This window comes from Carcharodon carcharias, chromosome 4 (genome assembly GCF_017639515.1).
Source record: "Carcharodon carcharias isolate sCarCar2 chromosome 4, sCarCar2.pri, whole genome shotgun sequence".
NCBI lineage: Eukaryota > Metazoa > Chordata > Chondrichthyes > Lamniformes > Lamnidae > Carcharodon > Carcharodon carcharias.
In genome coordinates this window covers 34,592,014-34,607,217 of record NC_054470.1, presented here as the reverse complement: position 1 = coordinate 34,607,217, position 15,204 = coordinate 34,592,014, and the positions used below count along the sequence as shown (strand labels likewise).

At 39.3% G+C, this 15,204-nt stretch overlaps 1 protein-coding gene across 8 annotated transcripts in view; it reads left to right on the top strand.

The window, feature by feature from the left end:
* LOC121276881 (terminal uridylyltransferase 7-like) overlaps positions 1-15,204 on the top strand; it is a 96,924-nt gene that overhangs the window by 57,068 nt on the left and 24,652 nt on the right. For all 8 annotated transcript variants that reach the window (XM_041185491.1, XM_041185490.1, XM_041185486.1 and 5 more), the window contains 10 exons: positions 6,434-6,520; positions 7,667-7,770; positions 9,622-9,679; positions 11,657-11,760; positions 12,071-12,160; positions 12,466-12,579; positions 12,944-13,021; positions 13,191-13,368; positions 14,712-14,759; positions 14,847-14,938. In XM_041185491.1, the coding sequence (XP_041041425.1) occupies positions 6,434-6,520; positions 7,667-7,770; positions 9,622-9,679; positions 11,657-11,760; positions 12,071-12,160; positions 12,466-12,579; positions 12,944-13,021; positions 13,191-13,368; positions 14,712-14,759; positions 14,847-14,938 (953 nt within the window). The remainder of the gene's footprint in view (positions 1-6,433; positions 6,521-7,666; positions 7,771-9,621; positions 9,680-11,656; positions 11,761-12,070; positions 12,161-12,465; positions 12,580-12,943; positions 13,022-13,190; positions 13,369-14,711; positions 14,760-14,846; positions 14,939-15,204) is intronic.

The following is a 15,204-nucleotide window of genomic DNA, read 5'->3' as shown; positions in this document are numbered from 1 at the left end:
TCCCTGCATCAAAATCCTAAGCATCAGACATGAAGGTGAAGGAATGAGTGAGCTTAAATATCATGGCAAACAAAGGGCCAAAGACTAGGCCAATGGGAGTTTTTACATGAGGTGGTTTAGAGAATATTTTCCAGGAATGCACGCACATGAAAATGGAGTCAGCAACTGTTAGTGGGATGTGGCTGATGAGAGATACAGGCATGTGGTTAGGGATAGGCTTGTCTGTGTAAGTATAAGTGTATGCAGGCAGCCTTCCATCTCGTGAGATGATGTTTTGCACTGTGATGTTCAGCTCTATGTTAAACATCATCTGTTGTGACTCAGGAACCCCACTCTGACATGGCAGTCTCTGCCACATTTGGTCAGTGGGCTGAGAAGGTGCAGGGTTCTCTGGCCTCTATTTTCCACTTTTGCTGACCTCCAATGCCCCTTAAAACATTCAGCCTACAGCGGTCATGGCCGTCGGCAGCTATCTCTCAGATGTCAGTGTCAACGTCCGCCATGCTTATACTTCTCTTGTAGGTTTCCTTGTAGCGGAGGTATGGACGTCCAGCAAGTCATGACCCATTGGCCGGTTCACTACAAAAGGTCTTTGGGTTTATGGCTGTCCACCCAATGAACATGGCTGAGCCAGCGCAGATATCCTTAGCTTAGCATGAGTGTTTGCTAATAGAATTATCATGCTCTAGGACCGCTGAATTGAGGATATGTCTGAGACAGTGAAAGTGGAAACTGTTCAGCCTTTTCTCCTGCCTAGTATATGTTGCCCAGGTCTTACTACTGTAGGGGAGTGTCCAAAGGATGCAGGCTTGATAGACTCACAATTTGGTGTTTCCAATCAGGTTGTTGTTGTTTCACACTCTCTTACTCAGCTTGAACTTAGCAACTACAGCTTTTGCAATGTGCGTGTTGATTTTGTGACGAGATCCAACTTACCTTCTCATGGAACAGGAACAGGGAACATCAAGTCCCGACAGGCCTTGGGGTTTCACGCACGCACGGTGTGCAACCTGGCAGTTAAAGGGCTCGGCCATCCTGCGGTGCGCCTACGTGAAAAGACAAAAAAGGAATGGTGCAACAACTCCAGTCATGTGATCAGGAGCAGAGCGCCATAGTTGAGAAGAGTTCCTTCATGTGAATCCACAGATAAATATGAGTGATGGTGCTTGTTGATCAGATTTCCACAGTGAATTTTACTATACTGATTGAAGAGCAGAATGACTTTGTCACTTGCTACAACTTTTCTGGAGAGGGAGGATTTATCCCCCAAGTGATTTTCAGCAATTAACCAAGGCTAGGTTAATCGCATTAGCAAAAAGGTTGAAGTTAGAGGTAAAAGCAAGAACTAAGAAAACAGATATAATCAAGGTAAAAGCCCAGCATCTGGGATTGGAAATGGAAAAAGTTAATCCAGATAGCAGTTATTCAGTTGAGATGGCTAGAATTCAGTTGCCGATGAAGCAGCTTGAGATAGAAAGAGATAGAGAAAAGCAAAAACTTGAACTTGAAAAAGAAAAGCTTAGGTTATGGGATGAAAGAGAGTCGAGTGTTTTGGATGAGAAGTCGTGTCCTGTTCCAAGATTTGATATAACAGAGTGTTTACATAGTGCCTAAAGTCACTGATGACCGAGTTGAGAGCTTTAATATCTCTTTCGAAATTAAAGTGGTCAAAGGATACATGGACTCTCATTTTGCAAAGCATTTTGGTCGGGAAGACTATGGATGTGTATTCTAGCTTTTCGGAAGAACAATCTTCAGATTATGAGGTAGTTAAAACTGTAGTACTTAAAGCTTACAAGCTTATCCCTGAAACCCATCAGTTGAAATTTCAGACTTTAAAGAAAAAATGAAATATTTGTAGGGCTTGCTAGGGAGAAATAAATGTTGTTTAAAAGGTGGTTTTGATCTCTGAAGTTAGAACAAACTTTTGAGTGTGTGAGACAGCTGATAATACTGGAATAACTTAGAAACAACATCCCCATAACTATTAGGTCACACCTGGAAGATTGTAAGGTTTCTAGGATACGGGAAGCAGCAGTTCTGGCAGATGGATATGATGCATCACACAGGCAACGGGGTGGGGGGGGGGGGGGGGGGGGGGGGGGTAGGGGGGGTGGGCGGTGGGGGGTGGGGGGGGGGGGGAGCGGGCAGGAGTAGATCTCCATTTGCAAAGCTACAGGGAAGCTGGAGGAATAGAAAGGAGTCTAATTTTAGGGAGAAGGCAGAAGATGTTCCAGTCAATAAAAATGATAGGACAGAAGATAAAAGTAATGTAAAGAAACCAGTATGTTTTCATTGCCATTAGATAGGGCATCTCAAAGCCAGTTCTTGGAAGCTGAACAGTAAATTGGTGGCAGTAATAAGAACACTTAAGGAATCTCCAGAACAGGAAATAGGTATTAAAATAGTGGCAATGGTAAAATTGAAACATGTTCCCTCAAAACCTACTGGAATGGGAAATGCAGGTTAGAATAGTCAAGGGTATTCTCTCTTGAATACTGCTAAAGTGAGTCAAGTTAGTGGAGGTTGTAGAGGTTTCTTCTCTAAGGGAGAAGTATTCCCTTACTCCTCCAACAAAACAAGAAAAATAATAATATTTTGAGATATACTGGAGCATTTCAGTCATTGTTAGTGGCTGATGATACAATTTGTGTTCCAGATGGTTTGTTGAAGGAAAACGTATTAATAGGGAGTATTCATGGGATTTATGAACCTGTACTTTGCATAAAGTCAATTTGCGAAGTAACTTAGTAAATGGAATTGTTACTGGCAATTGTACCTATTGAAGGAGTAGATTTTGTACTGGGTAATGATATGGCCAGCGTAGATGGTAAAATGGCAAAGACTGTGTAACAGCAGTTGCTTGATCAAGCTAATCTGGGCAAACTCATCAAAATTACTGTATCCAAACACGAGAAGCTTATTGCCGATAAGCAATTGAAGGAAAAGATGATCGGCTTACAGAACCAACTTTCATGCACAAAGGATGAGTTTGCTAATGAAAAACAAGAATCGGTGAGAATATTTGAGCGTTGGTCACAGGAAGTAGAACACTTGAATGAGGACTTGAAATGTCTAAATGATAAACCTATAGAAGGAAATCCAACAAAGATAGATCTTCAATTAAAACTTGAAGAATTTCAAGTATCGGAAGTGTCTATTTAAGTATTGTGAAAAACGCCTTGAAAGAAAAGTAATTGTTGATGAATCAGAATAGTTGGTTGAATACAGAATTAAAAACTAAGACTGATGAACTGTTAGAACTTTGTTGTGAGAAAAGCAATAAAGTGTTTGAATTCTGATGCAATCTGGAGAATAAAGAGGATGCAATGTGTGGTACGGAAAAACAGATCCAAACTTTAAAAGCAGCAGGAATCCAGGCATATGGATAGTTCTCAAAAGACCATTTAAAACTCAGAAAGGATTGGAATGATGTGGTTCGTGAATTGTGTTGGAGACTTAAAGTATTGCAAAGAAAAATAAAAGTCCAAAGTAAGGAAACTGCTGACATTGCACAGAAAGTATTAAATAAGCCATGTTTGGAATTGGATCAGGAGAAATTAAAGGATCTCAAGGTGTTCAAAGATCAAACCCAACAAGAAAACAACACACTTTTATTTGAACATAAAAAGCATCTCAGTAACATTCTTGAAATAGCCGAAAGGGTTTTTGATCAGAGAAGAGGTGAGTTGTTGGCACATGATAAAGCCATTTTGACCTTATTGTCTCAAAATGAGAATTTACCACATTTGAGTTTGTAAAATGAACTTAAAAGATGGAATTATGCCCACAGCTAACGAAAATGCCATCTGTTGGGCTGTGGACTTAAGGGAAGCATTCTTTGTAGAGTTAAAGGAAAGGCATAGGAGAAGACACAGGCGCTGAGCTATGTTAATGCTACGATGTTTAAATCCTGCTGTAATCTTACTTGCTGCATGTATTTGCTTTTGTGTTAGTTAAGCCTTTGTAACTTTATAATATGAGATGTGTAATTGTGGAACGAAATGAAAAGGCTATCTGTACAATATGTAATAAGTTATTTGTTAAACGTTTATGATGTTAAGTACTTCATGTAAAGAAATTGTAAAGCCATGGTAAAGAAACCTTAACCTTGGTGAAACTTACTTTCTTCCAAGGGGTAAGGTGTGGTGCGATCCAACTTAACTTCTCATGGAGCGGGGGACCTGAATCTCCCAAGTCCCAACAGGCCTTGGGTTTTGAGCATGCACGGGCCATGAGCGGGCAGTGCAGCGCAATCCGGCAGTCAAAAACTTGACCATCCTGACAGTGGTGTGCCTGTGTAAAAAGAGAAAAAAAAATTGATGCAAAAATCCCAGTCATGTGATCAGAAGCGGAGTGCCACAGTTGAGAAGAGTGCCAGACAAGAAGAGTCCCAGAAAGAGAGAGGAGCAGAGAAAGAGACTCCAAGCAGGACAAAGGCTGCAGTTGGGAGACTTTATGTAATGGGAGCTTGGGAGAAGTCCTGAAGTTCTAAGAAGGCAGCAGAAGGTTGATGACTCTATGCTGTGGGCTGTTGGGGCAAAGTGTGAGGCTCCATACTACACTTTGGCGCAGGAGTATTCTGCATGGCGTAGCCAAAGAGCTGAAGTTATGCTTGTGAGTTAGTGCTTGAGTGCATACTTGGGAACCCAGGGGTACGGAATCTTGGGAGACGAGATCGAAACCCTGCAAGGTGGGCCGTTGTTGGCGCCGTCTGAGTTGGAGCAACTTTTGGAGACAATCCCAAAGCGAGATCTTCGAAGGTGAAAACTGAAGTCCGTCGTGAGAGGGACAGAGTTTCAATATGATTGGTTGACTCAGTGTTTACTGACATTGGTTGAGTTGTTGGGAAATCTGTGGAACCTCTCTTGATCACATCCGTCATTTATTATGCAGTGTGGTGTGTTCAACCACAGTTTGCCTGTTAATTCACATATATCACATGTGACCCCTGAACGTTCAAGTACCAGATAGATATTGTAAATTGTTTTATCTTTCTGATCTTGTAAAGCTTTATGGCTTTATTCTCTTAGCAAGCATTTGAATCTCAAAGTTGTCTACTGTAAACAATAAGTTATTGGTCCTAACTGGATGGCACTGAAAAAACTTGGGGCTCTGGTCCAGGATTATCATAATTTCAACTTCAAGTGACAAGTTGCTGGTGATTGTGGAGCATAGATGTGTGAAGCTATCAATGACCTCCAGCATCACAATGCTGATGGATGGAAATATGGCAACATCCTGGACCATGATTTTTGCCTTCCTGATGCTGATGGTCAAATCAAACTCTTAAAAGGCATGTCCATTTGCAGCTGAAGGTATTTCTCAGTATTGAATGCTAGCCGTACAGCAATTTTCTAATGACAACTTTGCACACTTTTGTCTTTGATCTCATATGGGAAATGCTGAACAGCTTTCCACCCTATGTGGATGAACTGAAGGCATATAACAGCAGCAAAGAGAATAATATGCCAAAAAGTGTCTGTGCCAGAACGCAGCCCTGTTTGACCCCACTGCAGATCTCAAAGGGCTCTGATGTTACCCCATTATAGCAGACCTTGCCAATCGTGCTGTCTTGGAAAGAAAAGATCACACTGAACAATTTTGAAAGGCAGCCACTTTTCTCCAGCAGCTTAAATAAACCATCTCTGCTCACATGATTGAATACTTTGGTCAAATCGATGAAGGCAGTATATAGTGTTCTCCTTTGTTCATGGCATTTCTGTTGCGGCTGCTAGACTGAGAAAATCATGTCAATTGTGGATCTTCCAGTTCAGAAACCTCACTGGGAACCAGAGGTAAATCACTGTTTCATCTGGAAGGAATATTTGAGGCCCTAGATGTTGGGAAGGGAGGAGTTAAAAGGGCAAGTGTTGCACCTCCTTCATTTGCACAGCAAGGTGGCATGGGAAAGAGTTGTTGGGTGTGATTGAGGCATAGACCAGGGTGTCATGGCGGAAACAGAGTAGGTTTGAGGGGCCAAATGGCCTACTCCTTTTTCTGTCCATTCAGAATGCTAAAAATGGGAGGAGAATAAAAGTTGTTCGGTGTTGGAGGTGGTGAAAATGGTGAAGGAATGATCCGTTAAAGCTGGTGATCAGTGAGGACAAAGTGTGGTTCTGGGATGGAAGGGGAAAGCGTGAGAACAGAAGTACAGCAAATGAGACTGATGCAGTCAAGGGCTCTGTCTTCCATGGTAGAGAAGGAATCCTGTGTTGAGGAAAAGAAAAGACAAATCAGAAGCACTGGTGTGGAAGGTGATATTGTCAGAACAGATGCAACAATGTTGGAGAAACTAGAAGAATAGAATAGAATCCTTACAGGAAGTGGGGTGAGAGGAAGTGTAGTCAAGTGGTAACCTTGGCAGCTCAAAGTTTCCTGTCGGAATATCAAATAAATTATGGAAACTAAACAATTTCCCTTTCCAACTCAGGTGACTTTGCCCCAGATCGTCTGGAAATGCAAGCACGTGAACATATATTGATAAAACTGGAGGCTTTTATCAGGAGAGAACTTGATGGTATGAATATTATTTGTATATCTTTAGTTCTTAATTTACTAAATATGTACATAATAAAGATAATTTAATCAAATTGAATGATCCAATTGATCTTGCTACATTCTATACTTGAAATAGTTAACAACATCTTGTATTTATGTAGCACCTTTAACATAACAAAACTTCCCAAGGCACTTCACAGGAGCATTATAAAACAAAGTATGACACCAAGCCACTTAATAAGATATTCAGTATGATAAAATAAAAAACTTGGTCCAAGTGGTATGTTTTTGGAAGTGAGGTAGAGAGGTGTAGGGAGGGAATTCCAAAGCGTGGGGCCTAGGCAATAAAGGCACAATCACCGATGGTGGAGTAATTACAACTTTAAATACACAGGAGGATAGAATTAGAGGATCTAGAAAAAGCCTTGTGATGACAGACGTATTAGAAGTAATTAGTGCATTATAAAACAAAATTATTTTATGAAATATGGTAATGTTTTTAAAGACGAACACTGATTATTTTCCTGCCTCCCCCACCGGATCCTAATTAGAAGTAGCACACCCAAACATCAGTCCCAGATAGCACGTGAATTTAATTGGTCCAGTGTGTCCAACACTGCCTTTCTGGCCTCAGATTTTGGGACCTGATTGAACTGCAAACATTTGTGGAAGGATGCAGCACCTAATAAATATAGTAACCTACCTGCAGAGTTGTCCTGGACCTCTAGTCAACAGGGATTTGAGGGAGGTTGCAGTGCCAGTTTTTCCCTGAAGAGATTGGGCATCCAGAACGCATAGCACTCAAAGAAAGGGATGGAAGGTCTGAATTCTCCCCCTTCCCCCACTCCTGCCTTATTGACTTGATTCTGTCTGACCTGTGTCTTTTGCAATCCAGGTCTCTGCTCCTTTTCTTGGCCTTTGCACTCTGTGTGCAGTGTGTGTGTGTCTATATATGTGACACCAACAGAAGATTTGCTCATTTTGTTTTACTCATAATAAGCATGCAGCATATTCTCGAAGCTTTTTAATAACACAAACTACTCTCAGTAATTTCATTCTGACCATGATAAACTGCAAATAGGAGAAAGATTAGAATTCCTCATGTGTGGTTTCTCAGGTGAGGAAACATTATTTGTAAAATTCAGTGCCGTTTATTATTTTACAGCCAAAGCAAAACTCTGCTTGTTTGGGTCCTCCAAGAATGGGTTTGGCTTTAGACAAAGTGATCTTGATATCTGTATGACATTTGAAGATCAGGAAACAGCAGAGGTATGTTTAGTAATTCTGGCTTTTAGCAGTTTTCTTTGAAAGACATTTGGATAAGTTTTAAAGTTTACTTTACTGCTATGTAATAAGTGTTGAACTTGGAATGCCTTAGTAGGAAGTTCTATCTAATAACCGTAATGTTTAACTCCACCCAACTGTCAAATTTAAACCTTGTCAATTCTCTTCATAATTATGAAAACGCCAATATATATTTTTGCATGTTCTTCGTTTCCAAAGACAGCAAGACCAATTTTTAAAAAATCTTTCCTTAAAATTGATTCCTGATACTTGGAATAATCATGGAAAAATTCAGCAGGTCTGGCAGCATCGGCGGAGAAGAAAAGAGTTGACGTTTCGAGTCCTCATGACCCTTCGACAGAACTTCTGTCGAAGGGTCATGAGGACTCGAAACGTCAACTCTTTTCTTCTCCGCCGATGCTGCCAGACCTGCTGAGTTTTTCCAGGTAATTCTGTTTTTGTTTTGGATTTCCAGCATCCGCAGTTTTTTTGTTTTTATCTTGGAATAATCATGTTCAGCAATGTGCCTTCACAGGAAAAAAAGTTTGGCCCGGATTTTGCTGCTGTAATGACAATGTAGTCATCATTGTTCAGTGTCATTACTCCACTGAAACTGACAACAACTTTGGTAGTTTGGACAAGCACAGCATAATGCCGAAATCCAGAAGTTGCTGTCAGTGAGTGTCCACTCCATAAGGTGTTCTGTAGAGGCTTCCCCCTTACAGTCATGTATTGATGAGCATTTCAATTCCAACATTGTTGGTTTCTCTGTTTTTGAAAAAAATACGTGGAAAAAGTTGCACCTTGGTGAGTGAGGTGTAACAGGGATTTTTAATGGCACCTGAACTTGATAATTACTGCAAAACTGCCTTTATTGGCCCTGAAAAGTGAATCTTATATTTGTGGAATGTCAAATTTCAGTAGAATAATTTAAAAATTCCACGTTAAAAAAAAACTCCTTAAAGTCTTTAGCTTCAGTCTTAATATAGTCATAAATTTATTTCATTATCTGAAATTTTAGATTAAAAGTGAAGGATTTTAATTGCCTTTAACCTCATAGTCAGCTGTGTGTGAATGCTCCAATTTGATTGGTTGCTAACTGATTGCTGACATCACTGCTGCTGCACACCAAGACATCTCTTTGATTTAGCACCAGGTTTAAGCTGCCGTGGGGGAAAAGGGGAAATTCCTGCTGCAGAGATCACTAGATCTTTATGGGCAGTTTGCTTTATGGTCAGCAGCAAGCACCTTGCTTTACTGCAAACTACAAATTACAGCACATTGTTCCTATGATTAGGTACCAGCACTGTATACCATGACCTTGATGGGTTATGACCAATGCATTTTATTATAACTTCTTTCAGTTTGTTTCATCTCTGCTGTTGCAACCTGATTTTTTTTTTTTGTTTTCCCTTTTACTATGTAGCCAAGCATTATCAAAAAATATCCCCTGTTGTGTTCTTTTAATTGCACATGACATGACTGTCCATTTAACACATGCCCCATCTGTACTAATTATTTTACACTTGTCTATATTTACCTGCATCTGCTAGCCCAGTTACCTAAAATCCACCTGCCACAGTCTGACCTCATTTTCTCATTATTTGCTTTGCCCCTTATTTTGGTTTAATCTAGAAATTTGCTTTTTATTAGAAAGTCTATTATTTATTGAACGTAATGTTTTACACCCATTATGTGACTGTAGCTGCTAACCCCTAATATGGAACTTTTTTGAAAATCTACCAGTCCATATCCACCGTGCCAAGCAATATTTAGAAACAGCAGGAAAGGACAAAAGGGGGAAAAAAAACACATTTTTCTTTACATCTCTTGCAGGGATTAAACTGCATCAAGATTATTGAAGATTTGGCAAGAGTGCTCAGAAAGCATACAGGTATTGCGCAGCTCAGTTAATATCAATTAAAATCCTGTTTTCAGAAAGGAAACTACTCAACAAGGTGAAAGAGGTCAGTGCTGAAAAATGAAAAACCTTTCAGGACCAAGTACTCAATCTCAAATATAGCACAGCTAGCTGAAAAGAAAACAACCTTCACTCTGACCCCAAAAGTGTGTTAACCCCAACTTCAGTTATTTTGGAGTGGACAAATAGAGTGGCATTGGGCTAACCTCCATGGAATCACCTCTAATATTAATAAACAAGTGATACACCCAAATTAATCTGTACAAAATAAAAAATAATTCATAATAGTGTTTGTTTCATTAATAATACAATTAATCTCCGGCAGTGGTCAAGAACCGTCTCAAACGGTGAACATTGTGTAACCCCTTGCTCTTCCAAGACCACTTGGACATGCACAAAGCCACAATAGAGAGGAAATTCCAACATCCCTAATTGCCCTTGAGATGGTGATCATGAGTCACCTTCTTGAACTGCTGTGGTCCGTATGGTGTAGGTACACTCACTGTGCAGTTAGGGAGAGTCTTCCACGATTTTGACCCAGTGACATTGAAGGAACATTGATGTATTTCCAAGTCAAGTTGATGTGTGACTTTGAGGAGAACTTGCAGGTGGTGGTGTTTACATGCACCTGCTGCCCTTGTCCTTCTTGATGGTAGAGGTTACAGATTTAGAAGGCTGCCAAAGGAGCCTTTATGAGTTGCTGCAGTGCATCTTATAGATGGCGCACACTGCTTCCATGAGCTGCCAATGAAACAGACTGTTTGTCAAGCTTCTTGAGCCTTACTGGAGTTGCATTTATCCAGGCAAGTGTGGACACTCCTGATTTGTGTCTTGTAGATGATGGACAGACTTTGGATAGTCAGGAAATGAGTTACCCATTGCAGAATTCCCAGCCTCTGATCTGCTCTTGCCATTTCTGGTTACCCCTGGGACATTAATGGTGGGGGAATTCAGTGATGCCAATACTATTGAATGTCAAGGGGAAGTGGCTAGGCTCTTATGAGATGGTTATTGTCTGGTACTTGTGTAGCGCAAATGTTTCTTGCAACTTATCAGCCCAAGCCTGAATGTTGTCCAAGTGTTGCTGCATGTCAGCACAACATGCTTCATTACCTGAGAAGTTGCGAATGGATCTGAACATTGTGTAATCAGCAGTGAACATCCCCATTGCTGTCCTTATGATGGAAGGAAGGTCATTTTTGAAGCAGCAGAAGATGGCTGGGCCTAAGACCCAAGGTTCCTGTTGACTTCAATTTTGCTAGGGCTCCTTGAAACCACGTTCGGTCAAGTGCTGCCTAGATACCAAGAGCAGTCACTCTCAGCTGGATGTCTTGATGCACTTAAACTCATCACCATGTTTAAGAGTCTCGAACACAAAAGCTACTGGGAAATCTATATTGACCTGTAAGATTTCTTTTTGCCCAATACAATGTGTGCATGGCCTTCCCAAATTGCCAGATCTCAGTCCAGAGAGCTTAGGTGCATGTGTAAGCAGAGGAGTTTCCCACATGTGCTCAGAGTTATCACTGGAGTTTAGCCTGCTAAGGGCACACAGCTTACCAGAGTAGGACACCAGTAAACTCCCCGCTGTTTGTCCAGCTAGGACCAGTCTACTCATTAGGGGTTTAACCTGCATGGTTATTTGGCACTAAGAATCCCAACCGAATCTATTCTTCTCTTCCCAAGCTGCCCCCTCCCCCTCCAACCCACCCCTGCCACAAGTTCCATTAGTTGCCAAACTGGTGAGTGAAGGGCCTATCCAGAAATATTGACTTGTCTATTCTCTCCATATACTGACTGACCTGCTGTATCTTTCCATGTTGCTCTCTGATTTTCTTTCAGATTTTGAGTACTTATAAATATCTTTGCCATTGATTATTAATAACAATTTCTGACAGTGCTGTTTGCCATTTTGAAATTGTAGTCTCTGATTTTAACATGTTATCCTAGGCTTAAAGAGCATTCTGCCTATTACAACAGCAAAAGTTCCAATCGTTAAATTTTTCCACATAAGAAGTGGCCTTGAGGGAGACATTAGTTTATATAACACTCTGGTAAGAAACACAACGTTTTAATTAGATGTAATATTAATAAATACTGTTCAGTAGACCTTTAAAGAATTAAATATTTGTCTCATGGCCAATTGTTTTTATGCATCTGATCTTTGTTATCAACCAAAGACAATGAAATAGACTAAATTTCTGATTTTGACAAATTTCACCATTGTATTTGGGGTTTTTTAAGATTACATCAAACTTAACACAATCGCTTTGGTATTTTCTACGTAAATACGAATGTACATTTTTAATTGATTTCAGTTTGGTTGATTTGATTCAACAAAGCAAACCAATGTTCTTTCTGCAGGCCTTACATAACACTGGACTGTTGGCCTCTTATGCAGCAATTGATCCCAGAGTGAAATGCTTAGGATATACTATGAAGGTTTTTGCCAAGGTAGCTATGCTTTTGTTTTTGTATATCAGAATTGGTTAAAATTTCTTGTGTGCATGTTTTTAGAGATGAAATTCTGAGACTTCATCATTTGGCATTATATTTAAGCTTTGAAGTAGTTGTCTGCTAATTTAACCCTGTTCTGTGTATCTATTTTGATACAATACTGATTTTAAAAAATGGAAGTTTGAGCTGTTGATATATTCTTGGAGAGCTTGTCATGCTAGACTAAATTTTGTCTTGAAGTTTTTTTTGGATTCCATAGACCATGCGCATCAGATACTAGAAATGTGTTTCATTTTGAACAGGTATGCGATATTGGAGATGCCTCCAGAGGCAGCCTTTCATCATATGCATATACCTTAATGGCACTTTACTTCCTGCAGCAAAGGAAACCACCAGTAATTCCAGTCCTTCAAGAGGTATGCAAGAACTAACCAAGATCCTCATCCGAAATACATCCTTGTTTAAACTTACTTATCAACTTCAAACTCATGTATAGGAAAGCATCTTACCTTTTAGAGCAAAATGTCACTAATATCTCAACATTTTGAATATCTGTCAATTTTTTTATACATTAGAGCAATGCTAAATTATATAGGAAACTGAAATAAGACCACAAAAATGCACAGTGTGTTGAAAATACAGGTAATATGTACAGTTCATAGTTTCTAAATTAGGTAAAAATTGATCAAATCCACTGCTTATAAAGGCTAAGCATTCAGTTAATAATCACATGTTGGTTTATACAAGAATTACCACAATTTCACTTTCACTGATTTTCAGATATACAATGGGACAAAAAAGCCGGAATTGTTCATTGATGGTTGGAATGTCTATTACTTTGATAAATTGGATGAACTGGTAAGTTAGCTCAAATAGCTGAGGTTATTTCTAAACCAAGCATCTTTAGTTTCTTTACTTCAGTCAGTTTTTATTCTAGAATAAGTTCATTTTTTTGGTGAGTTCATCCTCAAATAAACCATTATTTGGCTGAAAACTAATGCAGTCCTTTCAAAATGTATTATTGTAGAAAAGCAAATGGCCAGACTATGGAAAAAATAAAGAGTCTGTAGGAGAGTTATGGCTGGGGCTTCTCAGGTTCTACACAGAGGAGTTTGATTTTAAAGAACATGTTATCAGCATCCGGAGAAAAGCTCTACTCACAACCTTCAAGAAACAGTGGACTTCTAAATATATTGTTATAGAAGGTGAATCTTGCAAAAATGATTATGTCACTTACATGATCCAATTTTTTAATGTTTATTTTTTGGAAGATATACTTGTGTTTTCTATATGTGTGTGCTATGCCTGAGAGCACTGAGGGGCACACTAAGCACCCTTACCTTCAGGACTACAGAATTAAGTAATGTGTAATGGGGTTTTTAATTACTCAGTCTACCCAGTAGTCTGATCAAAGACAGCAAAATGTTGAGGGGGACAGTCCAAATAGTTTTGGATATTATTAATTGCTTTTCTCATGCAACATTTAAGAGAGCATACTAGGAAAAAAATCAGTTACTAGACTTGATTTTTTTTAGCAGTGATCTGGAAATGGCACTGGGCATCCATCTGTTGGAGTGCCTGGGCAACGGACCATGATAATATTAGAGAAAATTAGCCAAGTTACTGCTGCAGATCATTTTAATATAGGGTTACACTTTTAAGAGACTTAAAGATCATAGTTCATGAAACATTGCAAGTGTCTAGTCCTTTCCATGAGTACTACTGTTCCCTCAGAGGTGACTGTTTTTAATAGTGTGTAGTTTTGGCAGGTGCTGCACAGCCATAGAGAGGGTGAATCTGATGTTGGGATGTTTAGCAAAAACACTGAAGTACAAAGCTGGAATACAGTACTTACTGTTTTCAAGACTCATTTCTGGCTGTGTCCTGAATACTGTGTGCAGTTTTGCTTTCAAATGGGGGCGGATGTTGAGACTGTAGAGGAGGGCTCCGAATTAACAACAGACATTAGGACTGAAGCTTACTTTGTTGCATAAGTTTAGACTTCAGGGAAATATGATTGTAATCTTTCAGATTATGCTCAATAGCTTAGGTTATTTGAGTTAAATAGTGAGGGGAGGTCTAGAACCAATAAAAAGTTGGATTAGATTTTGGAAAGTACTTTTGCAGAAATTCTTTGATCTCTCAAATAGATTTCTAGAACGTGCAGTGAGCATTGACTCACTATAGGCCTTTAAAAGGGACCTGGATTAATTTCTTTAAGTAGAAGACAACTTGAGTTTAAGAACCAAGTGGATCAGCAGTGATTAATATATTGGACATGGTGGTATCCTGGATCTTTAGGGATTGGAGAGGTATTTTTCAGAACTATTTCCTAAATTAGCTTATGGATTTTTTTTTCATCTGGATGGACAGGCTATGTGGCCTTTACGTGACCCTATGGCAGCGATTACTTTTGATTGTGTAGTTTCTTCTTTGACCATTTTTTGTCATTGTCAGATGCACATTGAATTTTTAAATCTCGATTGTTTTCTGTATAAATAGAAAGTAGTTTTCTCAAGATGTAATCAAAAGATTTTATTTGAAATAGATCCATTTGACCTCAATCATAACCTTGGAGCTGGATTGTCTCGAAAGAGTAAGTTGCATTTTGTCTCCTATTAAATAGTTTTCAGCATTAGGCATGTTGGTCTAATATATAGATGATTGCTCTTTGTTTTTCCAGTGACAAATTTTATCATGAAAGCTTTCATCAATGGGAGAAAAGTTTTTGGATCTCCAATTAAATTCATCCCAAAGCAATATCCCACAATTATGGTATGTTGTGTATTTTGTCTGGAAATTTGCATATATACTTGACATTCGCAACATCAATTCTATTTGTTACATTAAAGTAATTTACTTGACTGCGACATCTCCATCTGGCATAAGCAAGAAAAATATCTAACCTTTGTGTATGCAAATGGGACAATTGGTTGTCCTTTTACTTTGAAAAAGGGGAGAAAATTCTTCCTTAATTGTAGGAGTTATGTTTTCCTTCAAATAAGGCTATTTGTACCCTAATCTCTCATTTCTAGGAGATA